Here is a 25,024-nt window from a genome sequence, read left to right on the forward strand (position 1 = left end):
ACTTTTTCCACCGTGTGCTTTGTTTCCACAGTAGCTGCATTTAAGAATATGCTTATCAGACGTTTCATATTTTTTGCTGCCTTTTCAATTGTGTAATTCGGTTTTTGTTCAGCGCTCTTTGGAACTGTTGATTTTTATCTGTGCACTGCGTCAGTTCCACGTGAGCCGCTCGGTGTACTTGCATTGAAGGTTCCCAGCTGTGCTGGTGCCATCTCGTGCTATGTCCATAGCTTTATTTAATGTTACCTTAGTCCTGGCACTTAAAACTTTCTCTCGCAGTTTCGCTGAGTTTGTGTCAAACACCACCCTGACCATCTCATCTTCCTCTCCATAAGCACAGTCCTTCACCCGTGAATATTTACCCGTGGCAGTTTGCTATTGGATTGCGCTGACGGACGGCCTTATATGGGCAGGCACTAAATTACAAGCGCCAGCGTCAACCTGTCTATGAACTTAATTTAAAGTGTAGGTTTACATCGTGCTTTGTTTCAGTAGCAGAACTCATGAATATGGTTGTATATGTCACTTTCGCTTCTTATTGTTTAAGCTGCCTTCTCAATTATATAATGCATGTTTTCTTGGCGCTTTTGAGGTCTTCCTGGTTTTCTATGTACTGCGTGATTACGTGGGAGGCGTGATGATGTCACCGCGAAACTCCCCGGCGTTGAAGCTCATCTCCATTACAGTAAATGGAAAAACTGCTTCCAGTTATGACCATTCTGGCGTAGAATTTCGATATAAAACCTGCCCAACTTTTGTAAGGAAGCTGTAAGGAATGAACCTGCCAAATTTCAGCCTTCCACCCACACGGGAAGTTGGATAATTAGTGATGAGTCAGTGAGTGAGTGAGTGAGTCAGTCAGTGAGTGAGTGAGTGAGTGAGGGCTTTGCCTTTTATTAGTACAGATAAATATATATATATATATATTTACACACACACACACATAAACATATATATATACATATCTAAACATATACACATATATACACACACACATATATATCTACATATATACACATACATATACATACATACACACACACATATATAAACATATATATATACATATACATATATACATACATATCTACATATATACACACACAGCTATTTCGTATCAGTGCAATAAGCTGCTTGTTAAAACGGATAACTCAGCTCTTACGTGCAAGTCTGTGGATATTATGAACTATCGTATTTGTTCAAGTTCTATTTAAATTTTAAATAGAAGGAATTTTTATTTAGTCAACAGAAATATCTTTGGTAGGAATGGTAAAACAGACAGGAATATTATTATTGAATAAATCAACTCAAACCTTAAACAACTTATAATATTTTGCTCTCCATAAAAATATATCCTGTCTAAATTATACAAGTTAGAAATAAAGTAAACGTTAAAAGAACATTCAAATTTCTTTGCTCTTATGTAATTTTATATAAAAAATAAACTTAAATTTTAAATAATCCAAAAGATTTTGCTCTCCATAAAAATATATCCTGTCAAAATTATACAAATTCAAATATGAACATGCTGCATAACAAAACCTGGAAATATAAATAAAATGTGTTCCTTTCAGCAATAACAAATCAAATCATTCAGTTGTCTTTGCTCATATGTCATTTTAGAGCTGGACGCCTGGCATCTATTTTTGGCAACAGGTTCGTTTATGTTTGGTGTGAGGTTCTGTGTTGTGGAGATTCTCAGAATGGATTGCAGGTGCTCATCAGTGAGGCGACTCCTGTGTGCTGTTTTGTTAGTCTTTATCACTGAGAAGAGCTTCTCACACAGATATGTGCTACCAATCATGCACAAGGTTCAGCGCATGTAGCGGACTTTTATTCTTCAAAGTCACCAAAGCACCGTGCAAACTCAGTGCGCTCAGTTTATCAGCAAAGTGCGTGTTGGGAACACCGTAGTGGCGACTTGGTTTAACATTACTTGGCAACAGGGAAAGTGGGGCAAGTTGCACTGGTGCATTTGTGTCTCCCATAAAGCAGCTTCACTTGAAATCACTTTGTGATTGTGCACGGGTAAAAACGTCCGCTGAAGTGTCAGATTCTTATTTAATTCTGCTTTCTGTATCTTCTGCATTGCATTCAGGTCTTTCAGCCTCACTGATGAGCACCTGCAATCCATCCTGAGAATCTCCACAACACAGAACTCCCTGATGTTTTGTCTCATAGTGCCGTCTTAGATTAAATTCTGTAATTACAGCCACATTAGCTCCACAAATGAGACACACGGGTTCAGTAAACATATACTCAGCCTCCCATCGGTTTTAAAGACTCTATTTTCAGAATCAACTTTTCTCTTCAGCATCGGTGCGCTAGCCGCCAATAACTTGCAGCATCATAAGCTAGACTTGATTAGCGGTAAGTGTTCTGCAAAGGCGGCTGAGCGCTGCATTATGGGATCTGTAGTTTATTGTGTTACCAAGCTTCATATACCGGGCCATTAATAACAATAATACAGTATATAAAATGATCTCGCGGGCGGATATAATTACGCCGGGCTGGATGTGGCCGCAGCCCTTGAGTTTGACACATATGGACTAAACAGAACTTGAAAAGATATATTTTTCAAATGTGATGCGCAATTCAGATAGAGTTGACGTGCACTACAGCCTGCATGCCTCAATAAGTCATCCTCCCCTCGCTCTTACTTTTTTACCGTTCATCTAATGAATACACTGAGTATGGCTTTACCAAAACAATCATTGATGGCGAATAAAGTATCCATTATTGAGTATGTAGATCGGGATATATATATATATACATATATATATACCCGCGTGTCATGAGAAGTAGTGTGTTAAAAAGCTAGAAAAGAAAAGGGAACATTTTAAAATAGCGTAACATGACTGTCAATATACAGTATTTGTTTTGTGAGTGTTACTGAATGTTGCTGTCATCAAGGATTTGATTATCATTATTTCTTTCAATCAGGTTCGTATTTGTAGGATGTGTTGTGTTCAAGTTACATTCCGTGTTTGTCAATCGTTGTAAAGATGACAGGTTTCATTCATCGATTCGTTTCTTACTGCATCAATAAACAGCTCGTTGTGTTCTTTATCTGAGACCTGACACACTGCATGCACGGGTTTTTACACTGTCTTCCTTTAGCGGGACATTGACTTTTCCACCGTGTGCTTTGTTTCGCAGTAGCTGGATTTATGAATATGCTTGTATGTATCAGGCGCTTCATATTTTTGCTGCCTTTTCAATTGTGTAATCGGTTTTGTTCAGTGCTCTTTGGAACTGTTGCTTTTATCTGTGCACTGCGTCAGTTCCGTGAGCAGCTTCGGTGTACATGCATGAAGGTTCCCAGCTGTGCTGGTGCCATCTTGTGCTATGTCCATGGCTGTATTTAATGTTACCTTAGTCCTGGCACTTAAAACTTTCTCGCAGTTTAAGCTGAGTTTGTGCCAAACACCACCCTGACCATCTCATCTTCCTCTGCATAAGCACAGTCCTTCACCCGTGAATATTTAGTGGGAGTTTGCTATTGGATTGCCGCTGACGGACTGACCTTATATGGGCAGGCACTAAATTACAAACGCCAGCGGCAGCCTGTCTATGAACTTAATTTAAAGTGTAGTATGTATGTAAACACATATAAACATGGCCAACAGGAAGGGGGGTCCGAAAGAATCGAAGACTAAAGCTACATCCAAGCTGCGATCAGCAAGCCCTAGTTCGAGATACGGCCTCTCAGAGACAGACCTGGATCAGATGGGGAAAGTACAGACTCCTCGGGACCACGGTCCGCTACATCGTCGCCGGCTGAGAGCGAAAAGGGGAGCGAAGGTGCGATCGTGAGTGCAGATGTGGATAGCTCGCCGATTGGAGAGGATTACCTGAAACTGGAAAGGCGGGAGGTCCGCGGCTTCAGTTACGCAATTCGCGGGACTGGAGCAGCGGGGACACCGCTTCAGCAGAGTCTGCTGCTTCATCTACGGTACAAGAAGGCACATTTGAGCTATCTGAACTGAAAGTGTTGCTCGCTGAGCTCACGCAAGATATAAAGAAAAGCGAGAAGGCTAATGAGAAAGCAACGGCAAAGGCACTTGAGAGACTGAAACAGGAATTAAAACAGGAGATGAAACAGGCCAATGAATGTCTGCGACAGGAAATCCAACAGGCAAATGAAAGGCTGCGACAGGAATTCCAACAGGCAAATGAAAGGCTGCGTCAAGAGGTACAACTTGAACTTCGACAGGTGCTGGGTAAAATTGAAGAGCGCATTGAGAAAAACTCGGCTAAACTGAGCACGCTTGCTGATCGATTGGAGCATCTTAGTGAGACATTCACGAATCGGATCGAAATAGCGAACATCTAGCTGCCAGTGCCGAGGAAAGAGCAGTAAATGTCAGTTGAATGTAAAAACTCGGAGAAAAACTTGGAGACAGACTGGCTGCTTTAGAAGATGGGAATAGAAGGTATAATGTCAGAATTGAAGGCTTGCGGAGATAATCGAGAAAGTTTAAACCGTGAAATTCGCAACTGAACTTTTTCTAAAATAATCGGGCGACTTTAAAGCAGAATCTGAGATAGCAGCGGCTTACAGCGTCGCGGATCAAACACCGTCAGACCCGACCAAGATCTTTTATAGTTCGTTTTGAGCGATTATCATTTAAGTTAGAGGTGATGGAACTCCTCAGGAAAAAAGGAAGATATTATATATGAAGATTGCCACATTCGTCTTCCCTGACTTCTCTCCAGCAACAGCTATCAAGCGCGCCGCCTTCTATAATATTAAACAGCGCTACGGCAAGCCAATGTCAAATCGGCCTCCTGTATCCGGCAAAACTGAAAGTGGAATGGCAGGGTCATTTCTATGTTTTCGCTAGCAAGGAGGAGGCAGAAAATGAGTTAAGAAAGCTGATCCGGGACTATTCTGATACATAATTGTGAGTCATGGCGGTAAATGATAAAGCTAGGATTAATAATCTACTGTCTGATCTATTTGTTTTAAAATACGGGTTTTTATCAGCATATATTCTCATATTCTTATATTATTATTACTTACTTATTACTTATCATTACTTAGTATTACTAGGGCTAAATGTTTATGTTTTATTGTGCTTAATTACGTTTTCCTCCTCTTTTTTCTTTTCTAATTATTTCATGTGTACCCTAAATGAGACTGTTCAATATCATACCCTTGGTTTGCTGTTATTGCTATTACTGCATTAAGACTTGTTATGCTTGTTTTGGACACATCTTTAACACCATCACCTGGGTTTATTATCTGGGGATATCATCTTAATGCACTAAAATTGATGAAGATTATATGTATATATATATGTATATATATATATGTATGTATATATATATATATATATATATATATATATATATATATACTGTATATTAAGTGCAAAATTATTATTTTTTTTTTTTCCTCTTTTAAAGACTATATTGGTAACAGATATCTCTATCTTTTAACCTTAAAGCGCCACTGCATGGGGGCTTGATGTGCTTTGGACGTGCTCTGTCTCTGGGTATGTCAGAGGACTGGGACTGCATGAAGTGGGTTTTAGCCTCACCTGGGGAGGCAAAAAGGGAGGGTGGGGGTTAAGGGGAAGAGAAAGAGAGCAGGCTTGATCTATATCTAATCTATCATCTCAATCTTTATAATTATAACTATCAACGTAATAATAAGCTGCATGGCAACAACTCTTGGGGGAATAGGAAATTAAGACCTAAACTATTTCACTTCCAGTTAAGACTATAATATGACACCAAAAACTCAGAATCAGTGTCTCCATGATGGGACAGTTAACCGTAAGCTGGAATGTTAAAGGCCTGAATCACGAATTAAAGAGAAAGAAAGTACTTTCTCACCTAACAGGTCTAAATGCTAAAATAGTATTTTTACAGGAAACCCACTTACTAAGTAAGGATCAGTTCCGGCTGCAAAAAGACTGGACTGGCCAAATGTTCCATTCTAGTTTTACAAAGAAAACTAGAGGGGTGGGAATTCTCATACATAGAACAGTACCATTTGTAGCATCAGATGTAGTATTGGATCCTGAAGGGAGATATGTGATGGTCATGGGAGACTTATCTAACTGTAAAATGATTTTGATAAATGTTTATGCACCTAATGTTGATGATAAGGAATTTATACAAAATTTATTTGCATCCATTCCCAATCTGAACACTCATAAACTTATAATGGCTGGGGGCTTTAATTGTGTTCTAAATCCACTTTTAGATAAGACTTCCTCCACAGGGGGAGCGGCAACTAACACCGCAAAGATAATTACAAAGTTTATAACTGATCACAACTTATCAGATCCCTGGAGGTTTTAAACCCAAATTCAAGAACATATTCTTTCTACTCACCAGTACATCATTGCTACTCAAGGATTGATTACTTCTTTATAGATAATAACTTCTTGCCTAAGATTAAATCTTGTAAATACGATGCTATTGTTATTTCAGACCATGCTCCGATGATCTTGGAGCTGAAATTACTAAGCCCCATACACTCACCCGCAGATGGCGTCTCAATCCGCTTCTATTAGCTGACGAGAATTGTACTGAATTTATATCCAAACAAATTGAATTCTTTCTAGAGACAAATACATCCCCTGAGATCTCTGCAGGAATACTCTGGGAAACTCTTAAGGCCTTCTTAAGAGGACAGATTATCTCATATCTTTCCCACAGAAATAAATCCGAAGCGAAGAAAGTAGCAGAGATAAAAGCGAAATTACTAAAATAGATGAAGAACATGCCAGACTACCAAGCGAGACTCTACATAAGAGGAGGCAGGCTCTACATTCAGAATTAAACCTCTTGACAACTAAAGAAACCGAACAACTAATTTACAAATCCAGACATCATTATTATGAACATGGAGAAAGCTAATAAGCTTTTAGCGCAACAAATTCACAAGCAAGAGTGCATAGCGCAATCTCGGTAATTACTAACACGAATGGAGATAAAATCATCGAACACAAAAATATAATGTACACTTTTAGAGACTACTATAAATCCCTATATACTACTGAGTTTAAAGAAGACAATATACAATCTAATGCATTTCTGGATAAATTACAGATACCACAAATTGGCGCTATTAGTGTGGAGGAGCTCGATAAACCTCTGTCATTATCAGAATTACTGGATGCTATAAAGTCACTCCAAGGTGGAAAAGCAGCAGGCCCTGATGGCTACCCTGCAGAGTTTTACAAGAAATTCTCCGCTCAGCTAGCTCCCCTCCTATTAGCAACATTTACAGAAGCCAGAGATAACCAATCTCTTCCACAAACCTTTCGCCAAGCACTAATCACTGTCTTTCCAAAACAAAATAAGGACTTATTACAATGTGCATCATACAGACCAATTTCACTTCTGAATAACGACGTTAAAATACTCTCTAAAATCATAGCTAGAAGGATGGAGAAAGTGCTCCCTCAGTAATATCACAAGACCAAACTGGATTTATTAGGGGCCGACACTTATCTTCAAATCTTGACGCCTGTTTAATGTAATATACTCACCAACTAAATCAAACACCCCAGAAATATTATTATCATTGGATGCAGAAAAAGCATTCGACATGATTGAATGGAAATACCTTTTACTATTTTGGAGAAGTTTGGGTTTGGCCGAACATTTGTGCATGGATTAAATTACTGTATACTAACCCAGAAGCTTCAGTTTGCATCAATAACATTTGCTCAGACTACTTTAAACTAGAGCGTGGCACAAGACAAGGATGCCCTTTGTCACACTGCTGTTTGCAATTGCCATTGAACCACTGGCAATACATTGTCGAAATACTGATCAGATAAAGGGGATTAGCAGAGAAGGACTGGAACAGAAAATCTCATTATATGCAGATGACATGGTACTGTATATATCGGACCCAGAAAATTCTGTGCCTGCAGTCTTAGCAGCACTCACAGAATTTCAAAAGCTCTCTGGTCTCAGAATTAATCTGAATAAAAGTGTACTCTTTCCGGTGAATTCGCAAGCATATAATATTAGATTAGACACCCTTCCTTTTATCATTGCAGAACAGTTTAAATACCTCGGGGTAAACATCACAAGTAAACATAAAGCTCTTTATCAACAAAATTTCGTCGTCTGTATGGAAAAAATTAAACAAGACTTGCATAGATGGTCAACCCTTCATCTCACACTAGCTGGAAGAATTAACACTGTTAAGATGAATATTCTTCCTAAGCTCCTTTTTATTTCAAAACATACCAATATACATTAATAAATCGTTCTTTAAGCAATTAGATTCAACAATAACCTCATTTATTTGGAATTCTAAACATCCACGCATCAAAGAGCGACCCTACAAAGACAAAAGGCAGAAGGTGGCATGGCTCTACCTAACTTCCAGTTTTATTACTGGGCGCAAATATACAGTCGATAAGAACCTGGACACAAATAGAAGAACATACACAGGCATGGACCGCAATAGAAGTAAAATCCTGCAGTACTTCTTTGTATTCCTTGCTTTGTGCTCCAATAAACACACGTTATCGGCAATACACTAATAACCCAATTGTGCTCCACTCACTTAGAATCTGGAACCAATGTAGAAAGCATTTTAAGACGGAGAAGCTTCTTTCTGTGGCACCCTGCAAAAGAACCACCTCTTTCAACCCTCACAAACATATGCAGTTTTAATATCTGGAAAAATTTGGAATTAACTTGCTTAGAGATCTTTATATAGACAACGTCTTTGCATCCTATGAACAATTACATTCCAAATTTAACATTCCAGCTACAAATTTCTTTCACTATCTTCAAATCAGGAACTTTGTTAAACAGAACCTTCCAGATTTTCCTCATCTTGCACCCTCATCCACGCTGGAAAAATTATTGCTCAATTTCAAGGAGTTAGACTCCATCTCTACAATATATAAAATCCTTTTACAATCCCTTCCTTTCAAAGATCCAAGAGGACACTGGGAAAATGACCTCTCAATTAATATATCAGAAAAGGAGTGGAAAGTAGCAATGCAGAGAATTCACTCAAGCTCCATATGCAAAGCATACAATTATACAACTCAAAATTATATATCGAGCACATCTGTCTCGACTAAAACTCTCAAAATGTTTCCAGGGCATGATCCAACCTGCGAGCGTTGCAACCAAGCCCCAGCCTCACTAGGTCACATGTTCTGGGCCTGCTCCAAATTAACATTATTCTGGACAAAAATTTTTAATTACCTCTCAGACAGTCTTGGACTCACAATCCCTCCTAACCCATTAACAGCTGTGTTTGGGGTTCTTCCAGAGGGTCTTAAAGTGGAGAAAGACAAACAAATTGTGATTGCATTCACTACACTGTTGCACGCAGACTTATTCTGATAAACTGGAAGAACCCAAACTCTCCTCTTTTAAGTCAGTGGGAAACTGATGTGTTATATTATTTAAAATTGGAAAAAATCAAATACTCAGTTAGAGGATCTGTGCAGACTTTTTTCAAAACATGGCAGGATCTAATCAGTAATATTTTGAAATGATTTTATAAAGCACAGAGAATTTGTTGATTTAGGTATTTTTAAAAGCCTTAAATTTTACACCGTTTGGCTTGCTCTCTCTCTCAAGGGTGGGGATCGATCTGTTCTTAGCATAATTCTTTTTTTTTGTAAAACTTGATTGCTATGTATTGATTGTAATAAAATTAATAAATAAATAAAAAAAAAAAAAAAAAAAATTTAAAGTGTAAAGCGCTTTGTTTCCGAAGTAGCAGAACTCATGAATATGGTTGTATATGTCACTCGCTCGCTTCTTATTGTTTAGCTGCCTTCTCAATTATATAATGCATGTTTTCTTCAGCGCTTTTTGGAGGTCTTCCTGGTTTTCTATGTACTACGTGATTACGTGGGAGGCGTGATGATGTCACACGAAACTCCGCCCCCACGGCGTTCAAGCTCATCTCCATTACAGTAAATGGAAAAACAGCTTCCAGTTATGACCATTACGCGTAGAATTTCGAAATGAAACCTGCCCAACTTTTGTAAGGAAGCTGTAAGGAATGAACCTGCCAAATTTCAGCCTTTCACCAACACGGGAAGTTGGAGAATTAGTGATGAGTCAGTGAGTGAGTGAGTGAGTGAGTGAGTGAGTGAGGGCTTTGCCTTTTATTAGTATAGATTATGTCTTTTTCAAAATAAGCAGCTTACCCAGTCTATATGAAACCAGAATTAAATTTACCAAGGTTAACAAGATTGAAGAAACTGTCCAATAACGTAAAGTTCATGTTTGTGACAATGTTGTGCAATTAACATTCCATTGTTAAAACATATTCATTATTTTTGTGATGTCATTTCTTCACCATTCTATTAAGATTACTTTTTCATCGCTGCCACCATTTTGGATATCATAGTTTTGTGCACCTGTTAGCTTTCATGCTACATGGTTGCTAGGCATATGATGCATGTTATCAATTACATTATGGCACCCATGTTATGAAAGATGGTCATTTGCACAGAATAGCATCCAAACTTCGGTTAAACTGACTGGTTAGACTTTAATCTTAGGCAAGAACAATAAAATTCATACTGTAGTTTTGACTTCTTTCTGCTTTTCAAATAAGAAAGTCTGGTTGTATTTCATTTGACTTTGATCTGTATTTCACTTGACGATTGTTTCATTTATGCCTGAAAAAAAAATCAAAATTCAACCTCTGCCATTCACCCTTACAGTTTTTTTAGAGGACGTTTATGAAAGTTCTTGTTGGTCATGATAATTTAACTCAGAAATGCAAGTACTTTACAAAAATCAGTAAATGTGACAAACTTCAGCAATAAAAAGAACTAACTTCTATGTATTGCTTCAAAACACTCATTTGGCTTGCTGGGCTATTTGACAGCTGTATTCATGCTAAAAATCCCAGTGGTAAACAGTGTGCAACATGCATGGCGTATGTCATTTGCAATAACAAAAATAAACTGTAAATTTGACTGTCAACAAATAAAAAAAATCTAGTCCAAATATTCAATCCTTTTTTTGGTGACTTAATAATTGTGAGCTAAGCTGTCAGTAATTTAACTATTAAATGATGATAAATGTTTTCACTGTAGCAATATAAATTGCATATTGCATTCGAAATGTAATGTAACATTGTTAGGTTACAGTGCCATTATTATGTTACAATCATTTTGTTTTTTATCGGTTAAATGTCTCCAGCAGATACACTACATTCATTTAAGTACATACTTCAAGTAACAACTGACAAAATATACAGTACCTGCAAACTTTTAGTGATGTACATCAGATCAGCAAAAATCAACAATTCTTTTCATTTGAGAAAATTTCTGCTTCATTTGCCCACATATTTGTTTTTCTTTTTCACCACTTTCATGTATTTGAGGGAAGGCAGCACAAAAAAAACGTATTTAAAATTTGCTTAAATATGCTGGTGTTGTGCAGATTGTACTTGACTAATAATAACAGTTTAAAAAAACCTTTTGCTGTTTGGGTGTATTTATTGTTTTCATTTCTTGACTTATTTGCAAAACTATAGAATTTTCATTCCAATTAAGGCTTTGTTGAATGAAATGATGGTTAGTAATTGAAAAAACATTGTTAAACAGTTTGATTTTGCATGCTTGTCTACATGCATTTGCTAGGAGAGTACTTGGTAATTACAGTTTGAAACTGAATCACCATATATAGTACACTGTTACTATTTGTAAGTATGTATATGTACATATGTTATTAATAAGCCATCTGATTATTAAAATCTAATCTATCGCTATGTAAAGTCTGCAGGGGTTGGGTTTCAGGACCCCCCTATGGATATCAAGATCAGCGGATGTGCAAGTCCATTTTATAGGGAACTGATAAATGTCAGCTGCAATTAGTATTTGGCTATATGTAAATACTAATGGCACAGTATTTGCATATAATCTATTCATATCCTCCAGCATACATTAAATCATCTCTAGATTATTTATAATTGCACTAGCAGCTGTAATACTTCAAAAAATTTAAGCTTCTTTCTGCCTTATTGCATGAATGCTCAAATTGTTCTTAATGACCTTATGACTCACTCTGGCAAGTGACATACCATTTTCAAAAGATTTTTATTTTCTCATTGTGAGATAGCACTTTATGTTCTCCCTTAATTTCCTGCACTTTCTACACTACACTCAATGCTACTATCAATTTATTGGTTTAGTAATGTTCCCAGACAGGCTGTGTTGCAATTACTCATGTCTTGGGTGGAGTGACAGGAAGATAATTAAACTTGACCTTAGATGAAGAAAATATCATAAAAAAGGTTCAAGTTAAACAGCAGAAGGATCATTACTGACCCTCAAAGGGTGAGAGTGGTGGGTCAGCATGTCTACCTTACCCCATTAGCTCCCACTGGTATTCCCCCTGAGCCGGCATCCCACAGGTTATGTCTAAACATCACTTTAATCGCACAGACTCAGCTAGTGATCAGCATGCAGCAAATTAAAGTTTTGCTTTATAGAACCTGCTAGAATTTTTTTTATTTTATTTTTTTTTATAAATATTCGATCTGCAGTTCAAAGGAAAACATTTTTTCAATACCAACACCGAGTTTAGTTTGGTATACCAGATTTTAGTAAAGAAAAGGTTCTAACTAAATATTAAATGTCCATGCCAGCCTTACAACTCTAATTTTGTCCTGCCCTTAAATGAACAGATACTTAATCAATGTGGCTCAACCTTCCTAAGGTTTTTGTTTCAGTACCATGTTGCTGATGGTAGTTTTTCAAAATTACCCCAGCACTACTATATACGAACATCAACCCATTTTGGCCTTGAACAGAGGGAAAAAAAGGCGAGAAAATAGTCTCTTGCCATGAGCATAAATTATTGGTAATATAGAAGAATCTGAAATGGTGCTCATGGTAAATGGCTGTTTTATCTTCCAAAGCCAAAACCTTTACCTAAGTTCATGTATTTTGTTTCTAGTACTCTCCACATACAACTTCCACACGAACTAGTGTGAACATTTCTACAGTTTTGTGAGAATCTTCTCTCCCAAATATTTACCTTTTTTTACATTGTATATGTATTCAGCTTCATTAGTAAAAGAAAACACTTTCCAGCGGCTGAGAAAACAAAAACTTTGTTGTATCCATACCTGAAAAAATGTTCTATACATACACTGTTACAGCTTTAAAAATTGGCTTTCCATGTCAAAAATAATCATTGAAAACTGGATTTTAACTGGAAAGTCATGTTTAATTAAGTTGACCCTAAAATGTGACAAAGAAACCACACATTTATGAAATAAACGCACACTTTCTGAACATTTTTTTCTTCTCCTTTATAACTGCAAGTTAGTTTAAACTATACACTGCTTTATTATCAGAAAATTACAGAGAAACAACGGCTGTTGAATGAGTCATGTCTGATTAATCATTACCACAGATGTCTTAACTATGTCATGACAAAGCAGCACCCACCTGATTAAGTATGGGCAGTAAGCATCTGCTGTCTCTTTAGATGACTTCATAGCTTGAATTTGAAGCAACAGCCCCATCATTTTTATTAAACCATGAACATTCCTATTGGAGAGGGGAAAACATGGAAATAAAATACATATGCAACATATAGCCTTTGACAGAACTGCTTTTATTAGTTACTGTTTTCAATAAAAACTTTAAAATGTATTTATCTAGAGCAGAACACCTTTATTAACTTTAAGCACAATAAAAATGTGATTCAGGATTATTGCAGATTATTTTATTTGAGAAATTCTTTATCTCTGTGCTTTGGGAATTAAAGGCTGCTACAAAGTATACAGGGAAACAAACATGAGTGCACAAAAAGAATAAGCATAAATAAGCACAAAATAATAAGAATACCCTTTTGAATAATAACATGGAAACCCTTTATATAATTTAAATAGTTTTGTTATTTCTCACAATGATCAGTCCCTGGCTCATGTCTTATTGTTATACAGCACTGAATCAGAGTGAATTTAATGCAGCCGTTTTAAATTGATCGACAGAATAAAAAAAGATTCTTAAAAGATTAATGTCAAAGGCAAAACAGATATCTGTTGTGTAAATTAATCACAGATATAAAACATGCCAATATCCATGTATTTATGGATGTGCAGAAGCTAACCACCAATATTTATTGACTGATATTTTCAACAGATTCTATTAAATGTGCATATTCCTACAAGCACTGGTGAGAGCTAGATTTTGTTTGTTATGGAGCTACTTGTTTAAAATTCCCAATTATGATGCCTGGGTACATTTGTGAATTTCAGTTTATATACATTTGACTGTAATGCCCAGTTATGATGCCTGGGGACATTTGTGTATTCCAGCTCCTACAAATTTAAGAATAACATTTTTAACAAATTAGCTACAACGTAAATATGAAGCAAACATCCACTGCAGTAATAAGGGGTGGGAATCACTAGGCACCTCACAATTGACTGGATACGATTATGATTAAGGGCCACAATGTGATTATAAAGCAATTCTCAAGGCATCTTGCTATATTTCAATTTTTGATTTGGATACATGATTATATTTCTTTTTCTTATCGAGTTTTAAAATAAAATCAGTAATACTCATCATGAAAAAGAAAATTCTGAATTTATTTACACTTATTTTCATTAACACAATACGATAACTAATGCAAAAGCCAACTGCCATGTGCCAGCATATATTCCAGCAATGTACACAGTCAAGAAGAAAAAAAGTTGTGTCTGCATTGTAGTACTCTGTGTTGAAATTAATATGAATTTCAACATATCCTAAATCATTTAACATGACATAAAAGTGCTCTTATTACTAGTTAATTTTGCTGCACTTTTCTCACGGATACTGAACATTTTTTAACACTGATTGTTAGAACCAAAAAGACTTTGACTGATACCTATATTAAAAGTTCAGTACTTTTCAGGACAGTTATTTTTATATCCATTCATAGTATGCATTAATTTGCAGTGATGAACTGTGCTCTCAAGTAAAGCACTATTTTGTAAATTTTAAAAATTACCATGCCTGTTTTTATGTGTAAAATGGGCCATATGAAAAAATGGTACAAACATGGAGTAGTTGTAACACAAAGCATAATAAGTAGTGGTAAATATTGTTACATCTAAATTTAGAAATATAAACAAAGATCCCATCATATTGAATGACTGCGTCCTTTTGGAAAAATTGTCCTTTCCAAATTATAAGATGAAAGCTAATCTGATACACTGTACAGATACTACATCCTTTTGTTTCAGATAAACAGTCCTTCAAACTGCAGCTTCTAAACAATGTTGCCACCATATGCAAAAGGAAGTTAACTGTTTCCAGCTCAATCCAATTTGCTAAGTATGACCAAAAAGCAAACAAACTTTATCTGACACCCTTTTTCACGGGTTGTCCATTTCAAAAAAGCATACCCAAACTAATGCCATCCAATCTCAGAAGCACCCAAGGGTCACTCTGTGTAACTTTAATTATAATATGGCTAAGCACTATTTACATTATATCTACAACTATACCTAAAACCAGATCAGATATATAAAAGGAATATCACAAGTATACTTTCATACATACAGTAGATCAACACAAAATTAGAAGGAAAAAATACACATTTTGACAAACAATAATTTACTGAATGGCTGATGGAAACTGGCCTTGGGCAGTAGAAGGGTACTGGTACTACTTTTGTCAGGGTGTGCTCTTACATGCAGAAGCTTTCTTTTACTGAATAAAACTGCTGTCCTAACAGAAGGGTGTATAGAAAATGCTCAAATTAATAACATTTACTTATTTTAATTTCTGTTGATAGTTACAAGCAGACAGCATGTGAGAAAAAATATTCTGGATTATTTACTTTTACATTCTTAGAGATTGTTATGTTTGGCTGAATTTTTAGGTGTGATGTGTTAAATACTAAGACCTTGTTCTAAACACACGATGGATCACTTTTATTTATTTTGGCTGTGTAGTTTTGCTACATATGACCCTGCTCTTTTAGCTGTTGATGCCAGTCTACTCAACCTTTCCTGCAGTTAGCTTAGATCTGACTAATTGTTGGGAGCTCAGATAGTCACTATGAACTCCAGGGAACTCTGAAAAATGAAGAGATAATGGACATGGGAAAGAACTTTGGGGTTAGATCACAATACAAAAATCAAACAACACTAGGTGATATGCACTATAGGCCATGGATATTTTCTTTTTAACTTATAACACTAGCTACCTAATTTCAATTTTAAATATACTAAATTATTAGATTCTTCACATCTGCTTGTTTGATTATACCCATATTTGCATTGTGTATTGCCAAATTTCAAAGCCAAAATAAAAAACACAATAATAGCAAAGCCATTGCTGCAAAAGTGCCATGTGCACTCTGCATCCTAAACTACACATATGTTCTGTTTCCGTACTGCCTTGCTAACACACCACCTTGAACCCATGTCTTCCGGCAATCATTATTTCATATAGCACCTTTCACTAAGTTAGCGCCCTTTAAACATTTTATTTTACAATATATTTACAGTGCAATAAAATAAAATATTATTACATAGAACACATGACATTTTTTTACTGCTAATATAAAAGCAGCAAAAACCTATTGAGACAGTTTATATGATAGTATGCCTTTTGAAGCTGAATGTGATCAAAAGGATCCTGCAGAGAAATATGCTCGAGCCACTGCTTAAACATTTCTGACTGATGGGGTGAAAGAAATGAAGTGTGACAGTTCTGAGACAAAAATTAACATGAGATCAAAAGTTTGTGAATTCCTTAATTTAAAGTCTCAACCACTTCCTACAGTGCTTAGGGTTTATTTGTACACTTGTGATTTCTTCCCCATTCTGTAATCCACTCCTAAAGAAGTATAACTTTAGGTAGACAAATATTATACTTTTATGTCTGAATATTTTTCCCCGGCCCAGGAATATCTCTCATCTGGAGTAGTCAATTTAACTAATCCACATACATTTGGGACATGGGAGAGAAATCCACAAAAACATAAAGAGATCAATAAAACTCTACAAAGTCACTGACTGGACAGAGAAATCAATCATACACAATCCCTAAGGAAATGTTGCAACATTAAGTGTATTTACATGTACACACAAAACCAGAATAAGCAACCCAGTTAAGACAGAAGCCTGATTTCTTAAAAAATGTGATTTACTTCATATTTCCCGAATTCTAGTGCATTACAGTATTATTATATTGGGCTCTAAGAACAGACACAATAAGAGCTCACAAATAGTTATGTCATATTTAGCCATTCACAACCACTGTATACCTGTAAAACTATTGTCAAAGCATTCAGTACCAACCAAGTACCGGCACACTGGAAGTTTGAATAACTTCCTTTTTTATCTAGACAGTATGTAATTGAAGTACAAGCGACAAAACACCATACCAAGTATGATAAAAATAGTACATCTGAATACATGGTAGATGAGGGGATTTAACAGGTTTTAGCCTTATATTATAAAGTGGATAAGCCAGGATTAATCAAAATACAGCAAAATAGTTATGCCTCATATATATTTTGTTTTAGTTTTCTTCCTTTTTATTCATTCTCTTAAAAATTTGACAGGGGTTTCTTGTTTGTTATAATATCACTTTATTTATTTATTTGAGCATCTGTAAAAGCCTGGGAACAAATAAAATTCTATCAATCTCTCTGTCTACATATGTATACAGTATACACACACACACACACACATAAATTACCAGTTTTAACGCTCACCATTTTAGTTCTCGTTTTCTCAAATTAAACATAGCATGCAAGTACGAATTAAAGACATATACTTCAAGACGAAAATTTGGAATTATAGTGTAAATTCTTTGATTTACAAATAATAAGTTCTACAAATGACCATTATCAGATACACAGAATCCAGATAAGCAAAAACCTAGTCCCACTTTTATTGAAATTCCTTGCTACATGTTGTCTGCCCTGATCATTGTTTATTGTTTAATGCATCAGTTATTCTCGAGTATCTGTTTCTGTAATATCGCTTTATTTTTACTTTGTTGTGCCAGGTTCAAAGTCTTCAGTGTTTAGGTTACCTTCATTTACACATAGTTTTTCAAAGTGTGTTATTCAGATGTCACTTAGAAATTGATTCCCCTCTTTCATCCTTAATCCCTACTGCTAGTATTACATCTGTGAATTTGTACTCAAATATGTTTTAGCTTCTCATTTATCAAATCTGACAATAACACAATTAAAAATGTAGTTTATCTCAATCTATATTTCAACATTGTTGATTATTTGTAGTAGTTTATCTTTTTTGGTGTTTTCACTGTTAAACCTATTCATGTAATTTTTGATCATATCCATCTAAGACTCATGCACCTATTGCTTTCTTTTCTATTACAAATGTTATTTGTTTTATACTTCAAATTGTTTTACACTGACACACTATTTTTGTATTAATATTTACATAGCTGGGTTAGTTCTTATTAGGATTCTTATTATTACTCACAGAATGCAGACTTGTGCAAGCAGAATTGTTCATTTTAGCACTATCTACTTAAGCTCTTTGCCTGTTTTTGCTTTACTAGAACTCTATTTCATTCATCTACTTCACAAAGTTGGAAGACATGTTGCACTAAATGAATTAAAAAAGAAGCTTACTCAGTGAGAATTCTTGCATCATACAAAATTACTTAAATACACCTTTTCTTTTTGTACCGTATGAGCAATCTTAGGTCTCATATATCTTTCTCTTCCAATCTTTGTTTTCCAAAATATTATTTATAATGGAAAATGGAGATGGGAATGATTGTGAAAAACAAATTAAGGCAAATAGGAAAATGCTACTTAATGCATAGAACTATGTATTACATGTTGTTTATTCTACTTTTAAAAACAAATACTCAGTATAAAAAGATTATAAAAAAAAACTGCACAAAGAAAACCCCATAAAAACTAATGATCTGGAATTAAATCATTAATTTTGTATACAATGCGTCAGTTTAATATTTTGCATTATATTGTTGTTTCTGAATGATGACAGGCAGTCTTGTAGCCTGATCTAAGTGTTAATTTAACATACACATATGTAGCCTGCACCAAATTAACATTATTCTGGACAAAAATCTTTAATTACCTTTCAGAAAGCCTTGGTCTCACAATCCCTCCTAACCCATTAACAGCTGGTGTTTGGGGTTCTTCCAGAAGGGTTTAAAGTGGAGAAAGACAAACAAATTGTGATTGCATTCACTACACTTTTGGCACGCAGACTTATTCTGATAAATTGGAAGAACCCAAACTCTCCTCTTTTAAGTCAGTGGGAAACCGATGTGTTATACTATTTGAAATTGGAAAAAATCAAATACTCAGTTAGAGGATCCGTACAGACTTTTTTCAAAACATGGCAGGATCTAATCAGTAATATTTTAAAATAAGCTCATAAAGCACGGAGAATTTATTAATCTAGGTATGTTTACAAGCCTTAAATTTCACACCGTTTGGCTTGCTCTCTCTCTCAGGGGTGGGGATCTATCTGTCCTTAACTCAATTTTTCTTTTTGTAAAAACTTGATTGATTTGTATGGATTGCAATAAAATTAATAAAATTTCATTTCATTAGTCCGAGTCTATCTAAAACCTAGACTTCTTACAAGATTGCAGTGAAACAGAAACAAGTACTTTAGAACAGCTATTTGCACCCTGCTCCTTATCATGGCCCTAACATAAAAATAAAAGGTAAGACGTATCACTGAATTTTCCCAGGCATTCTCAGAAATAAGAAACATGTCAGTTCCTTTAATATCTAGCAGATACTGCCTCACAAAATTTTTCTAATTTGATTAAATTTTAATACAACTTCTAAAACAGTTAATCATTCTTTAACTTATTAATATTTATTTTTCCAGGAGCTCTTAGTAAAGCTTCTTAACCAACATGGTTTCCAATTTACTTGGAAGAATTTGAAAGTATTTTGAATACTATTATATTCTCATTTTCATAAATAAATATAACATTTGAGATGTTCTGACTTTGCACAGTATACAAAAAAACAGCCATTTGCAGAAAATGGAAGGCTTTACCTCGTCATTAATATATAGGTTTGTTTTAAAAAAAGGGTCACAAGCTTAACACTCTCAATATCATGGGTAATTATTTTAAAAGGATTTGATTGTAATATTAATAAGGAAACAGGAGGATTCCCTAACTTTGTCTTGTCAAGGGTCAACAACAAATAAAGCATTTTTAATTACTTCACATGATAAAAAAAATATTTTTAAGGGCAGAATCAAAGAATTAAATCCTACATAAATGTAGGCAAAATGCAACATAGAATATTAAAGTGACAAATTTACTATTAAAGTATAAAGCACCATAATATTAATAAAAACAAATAAATGAAAGCTACTCCAAATTTGCAGTCAAACTTAAATGGCTACATAATGTATTAAATACATAGTGAAACAGAAATACCTGGCTGATGGAATAAGATTGAGGATATTGTACATGACATATTGAATATCTGCTTGATCCTGAACTACCAGTTGCACCAGAGCATCACAGCAGGCTTCTCGTACAACCACATTGTCACTACAACATCTTTCCCACAAAAGTTGTAAGGCAGGACTCTGAGGGGAACACAGCAAGATAATGAAACAAGACATTATACTGTATATTTACTGATTTATGAATGACTCATTTCAACCAGACTTTGTCAAACTACCGTCAAACAGAAAAGAAATTCATGTTATAGACCACAAACTATTTGCATATTGACTGAAATAAGTAATAGAAAAGTAATCTTAAATGAAAAATATTACTTTACTGATGTACACTGATTAATAAAAAAGACAATGAGTTTGAACAATGCAACATATTTCTAAAACAGAAGTACTCAACCCTACCTGTGGAGACACACTATTGCAACAATTTGTTAAAATTATGCTGCTTGGATAAACATTGACCCTGGAACCGTAAAACCAGATTAAGCATATGGGCAAACAGTCATTTATAAGTATTTTCATTGAAATACTACACAATAACATTTAAATGTCTAAAGATATGAACATATGAGTAAAAGAGAAGGGGACTTAATTAACCAAAATGATTTACTGTAATTATTAATGCACATGGCAAGAGTAAAATTAAGCTTGAACAAAATATCTTTTTGTTTAAAACTAAATCAAATGTGTATAAATCAAAACTGACTGATCACATGGTGGTCCACGGAATGAAATGCTATGCCAACTGTTATATCAGCTAAATAAAATATGTTCTTATAATTACAGATATTTATGTTTTAAATTTCATACACACCTGGTTGGATGACTTTGAGATCTTCTCATTTTCAGGGTTCTCTTTAAGCACTGCACTGACAAGACTCTTTACAGCCTAAACAAGTGAATTGCTATATGATAAATATCTACATTTTACACATTTAGCTTTATAATTTTTCTTAAGTATATATCATTTCAATAAAAAATACCTGAATCTGAATAAGTGAACTTGGAAAATCCAATTTTTTCTTTAAATCTTCACTCATTTTGTGTTACTAAAAGAAAGAAGGAATCTGTTTATGACAAACATATGCAGACTGATATGGTATCAAATTACCTGATTAACTCTTTATAACCTCATTATTTTCCTTTTTATTGATAACAAGCAATCACAAATAAATTTCATCATAAAAAGTAAAAATGTAGTGCAGTAAGAATCTTTCTGAAATTTCATTGAGAAAAAAAACTCACAGTATTAGCATTTTGAGACTGTAGACAGAGCCAATTAACAGCAAGAAAATGAGATATAGAAAACCTTGCTGCAATTTTTGCCCACCATGCGAAAAGTCAAATACATTTTATGTGAAAGAAGCTCAGAACCATAATGTGTGGTGACAGGAGAGATGTTTTTTTAACAAATTTTATAATGTAGCAAGCAGAAAGATATAATATCGCTACATTCAAAAAACAGATACAGCGTTACCAGCGTATAACCTGTATTTTACTTATGTAATTGAGGTAGTACTTACAACATGACAAAGTTTTCTACCTCAACAATTCCAATACAACCATCACTACAGAGAGTGTCATCAGGACTTGGAAACATTAAAATTGACTGGAGACTTAAAAAGATGAAATGCAAGACTAACATCAGGTTTCTGTGAATAAGTTAGGAACAAATAAAGAAGGGCATTTCATTGTTAAGCAAATATTAAGGTTCAGATAAGGGTTGATCAACAAAATTCAGCAAACCATTTTTCCCAGTCAATTTGATGGTTTGCTGGCAACCTTGTTGCCAAATTACTTCCTGGCCATGTGGTCAATATTAGATAAAATATTTTTTCCAGAGTACCATGATGTTTTGCAAGGTCAGTGTGACATCACAGAGCTGTAGCATTCATGATGTCAATACCTGATTGTACCTGCACAAAACTTTGAAGCATGCCTACTTTAACCACATATTACCTCATGCTAGTACTGTCTGAACTAGTTTGTGCATGCATGATGTCATTACCCAATCGGTACTCCAGCCAAATTTGCCAGATAGATAGCTAGATAGATAGATTTCATCTGAGGGGATACATTAGCCATGACCATGAGAATATTATGAAAACACTTTGCTGTTCTGCAGATTCATTGTACGTTGTGTCTTCACTGCTAAATTAAACCTGTTATGTACCTTACTATGTAGGTATATAGGGAAAGTCCCTTAAGTATACAATTCTGATCCCTTGCATCACATGCTCTGTAGGTTTTCCAGTACACACCAATATGTACACTTTTATTGCTGGAACTCCAATTCTCAAAACAAGTCAACCTCTCCTACCAAGTATATAATTTGTGATCACTGTGCCTTCATTTCGTCTCCCTCATGCAACATGGCTAATTATGAATGCCCACCGAATGCATGCACATTGCCTAATGACCCACAGATGATCCAAGAGGAACAGCCAAGTTGACAAGACTGTCCTTGCAGCAGCCTGCAGAACATGGAAGATCCAGATGTTTGGGAAGGAGCTGGATGTTGGTGACATTTGTAGTTGGATGTTTGCAGAATAACTGAATGTTGGTGACACATCATCACAAATCCTTTTCATTGGACATTCCTTAGTAGGTTTTTTGTAGCAAATGTTTAATACCATGTTTCTTGCAAAGCCCTGCAAGAATTTTGTAATTTAAAAGGATGTTAAATAAACAGTTTATTGTAACATTAACTTCACCGATTCAAATATTAATTTTAAAAAGCTTTCAAATCAACATCAAATTATATATATATTATATATTAGAAATAAATAAATGCCAAGGGCAGTCTTTTGCCATTAAATAAATAAATGTATGTCATGGAGTTTCTCAATCCCAGCAATCACCAACACGAATTTCTCTATATGTAGATAATATGGTACTGTATATATCAGACCCACAAAATACTGTGCCTGCAGTCTTAACAGCAGTTACAGAATTTCAAAAGATCTCTGGTCTCAGAATTAATTTGAATAAAAGTGTGCTGTTTCCAGTGAATTCTCAAGCATACAATATTAGATTGGACACCATCCCTTTTATCATTGTAGATCAGTTGAAATACCTAGGGGTAAATATCACAAGTAAACATAAAGCTCTTTATCAACAAAATTTCGCCGTCTGTATGGAAAAAATTGAGCAATACTTGCATAGATGGTCAACCCTTCACCACACTCTAGTTGGAAGAATTAACGTTGTTAAGATGAATATCCTTCCTAAGCTTCTGTTTTTATTTCAAAACATTCCAATATACATCAATAAATCATTTTTTAAGCAATTAGATTCAACCATAACCTCATTTATTTGGAACTCAAAACATCCACGTATCCAAAGAGCAACCCTACAAAGACTCAAGGCAGAAGTTGGCATGGCTCTACCTATCTTTCAGTTTTACTACTGGGCAGCAAATATACAAGCTATAAAAACCTGGACACAAATAAATGAACATACACAGGCTTGGTCCACAATATAAATAAAATCCTGCACTACTTCTTTATATTCCTTGCTTTGTGCCCCAATAAATGCAAGTTATCGCCAATATACTAATAATCCAGTTGTGCTTCACTCACTCAGAATATGGAACCAATGTAGAAAGTATTTTAAGACGGAGAATCTTTAATCAGTGGCACCTCTGCATGAGAACCATCTTTTTCAACCCACGCAAACATATACAGTTTTTAATATCTGGAAAAAATTTGGGATTAAATTGCTTAGAGATCTTTATATAGACAACATCTTTGCATCCTATGAACAATTACATTCCAAATTTAACTTTACAGCATCACATTTCTTTCACTATCTTCAAATTAGAAATTTTGTTAAACAGAACCTGCCCGGAAAAAGACAAACAAACTGTGATTGCCTTCACTACACTATTGGCACGCAGACTTATTTTGCTAAACTGGAAGAATCCTAACTCTTCTCTTTTAAGTCAGTGGGTAACTGATGTTTTATACTATTTGAAATTGGAAAAAATCTAATTCTCAGTTACAGGATCTGTGCAGAACTTTTTCAAAACCTGGCAGGCTCTAATCAATACTATTTTAGAATAAGCTCTTAAAGCACAGAGGAAGTAACTCTTTTCCCATTTCTTTTTCTTCTCCATTTATCTTTATCCGGCTATTAAACTCATCAATTTATGTATTTTTACATGCTTTAAGTTATACTCCGTTGGCCACGCTTTTTTCTCAGTGGTGGGGGTTGATTCGTTTTCAATTTTTTTTTGTAAAAAAATTGCTCTATTTCTATGGAATGATTACAATAAAATAAAAAAAAATGCCAGCGACACATATACTGGTTCTTTTTACTTAAGTTTTGGGAGAAGGAGCTGCCACTTTGAAAACGCACTGATGAATTAGGGATAAACACAGTGGGTTGGCATGCATTTATTGACAAACAAAGTAAAAGTCACTATGTCTTGGAAAGCCAAACCGCTGCTATGTCTAAAGCTAAAAGGCGAGGCATTTTAAAAATTAAAATAATGATCTAAAATACACATCACTTTGAGAAGAAAACAAACGCTGGAATAGTGGTGAATAGTTATAGTACATGCAAACTATCAAAGTGAAAGTGCTCTATAAA

The 25,024-nt window shown here is 35.0% G+C and overlaps 1 protein-coding gene across 2 annotated transcripts in view; it reads right to left on the bottom strand.

Moving 5' to 3' along the window:
• Positions 1 to 25,024, bottom strand: part of focad (focadhesin) — a 363,839-nt gene that overhangs the window by 313,255 nt on the left and 25,560 nt on the right. For both annotated transcript variants that reach the window (XM_039759173.1, XM_039759172.1), the window contains 4 exons: positions 21,415 to 21,480; positions 21,246 to 21,320; positions 20,403 to 20,557; positions 13,425 to 13,526 (listed from right to left, as the gene is read on the bottom strand). In XM_039759173.1, the coding sequence (XP_039615107.1) occupies positions 13,425 to 13,526; positions 20,403 to 20,557; positions 21,246 to 21,320; positions 21,415 to 21,471 (389 nt within the window). In that variant the 5' untranslated portion in view covers positions 21,472 to 21,480. The remainder of the gene's footprint in view (positions 1 to 13,424; positions 13,527 to 20,402; positions 20,558 to 21,245; positions 21,321 to 21,414; positions 21,481 to 25,024) is intronic.

This window comes from Polypterus senegalus, chromosome 7 (assembly GCF_016835505.1).
Source record: "Polypterus senegalus isolate Bchr_013 chromosome 7, ASM1683550v1, whole genome shotgun sequence".
Lineage (NCBI taxonomy): Eukaryota > Metazoa > Chordata > Cladistia > Polypteriformes > Polypteridae > Polypterus > Polypterus senegalus.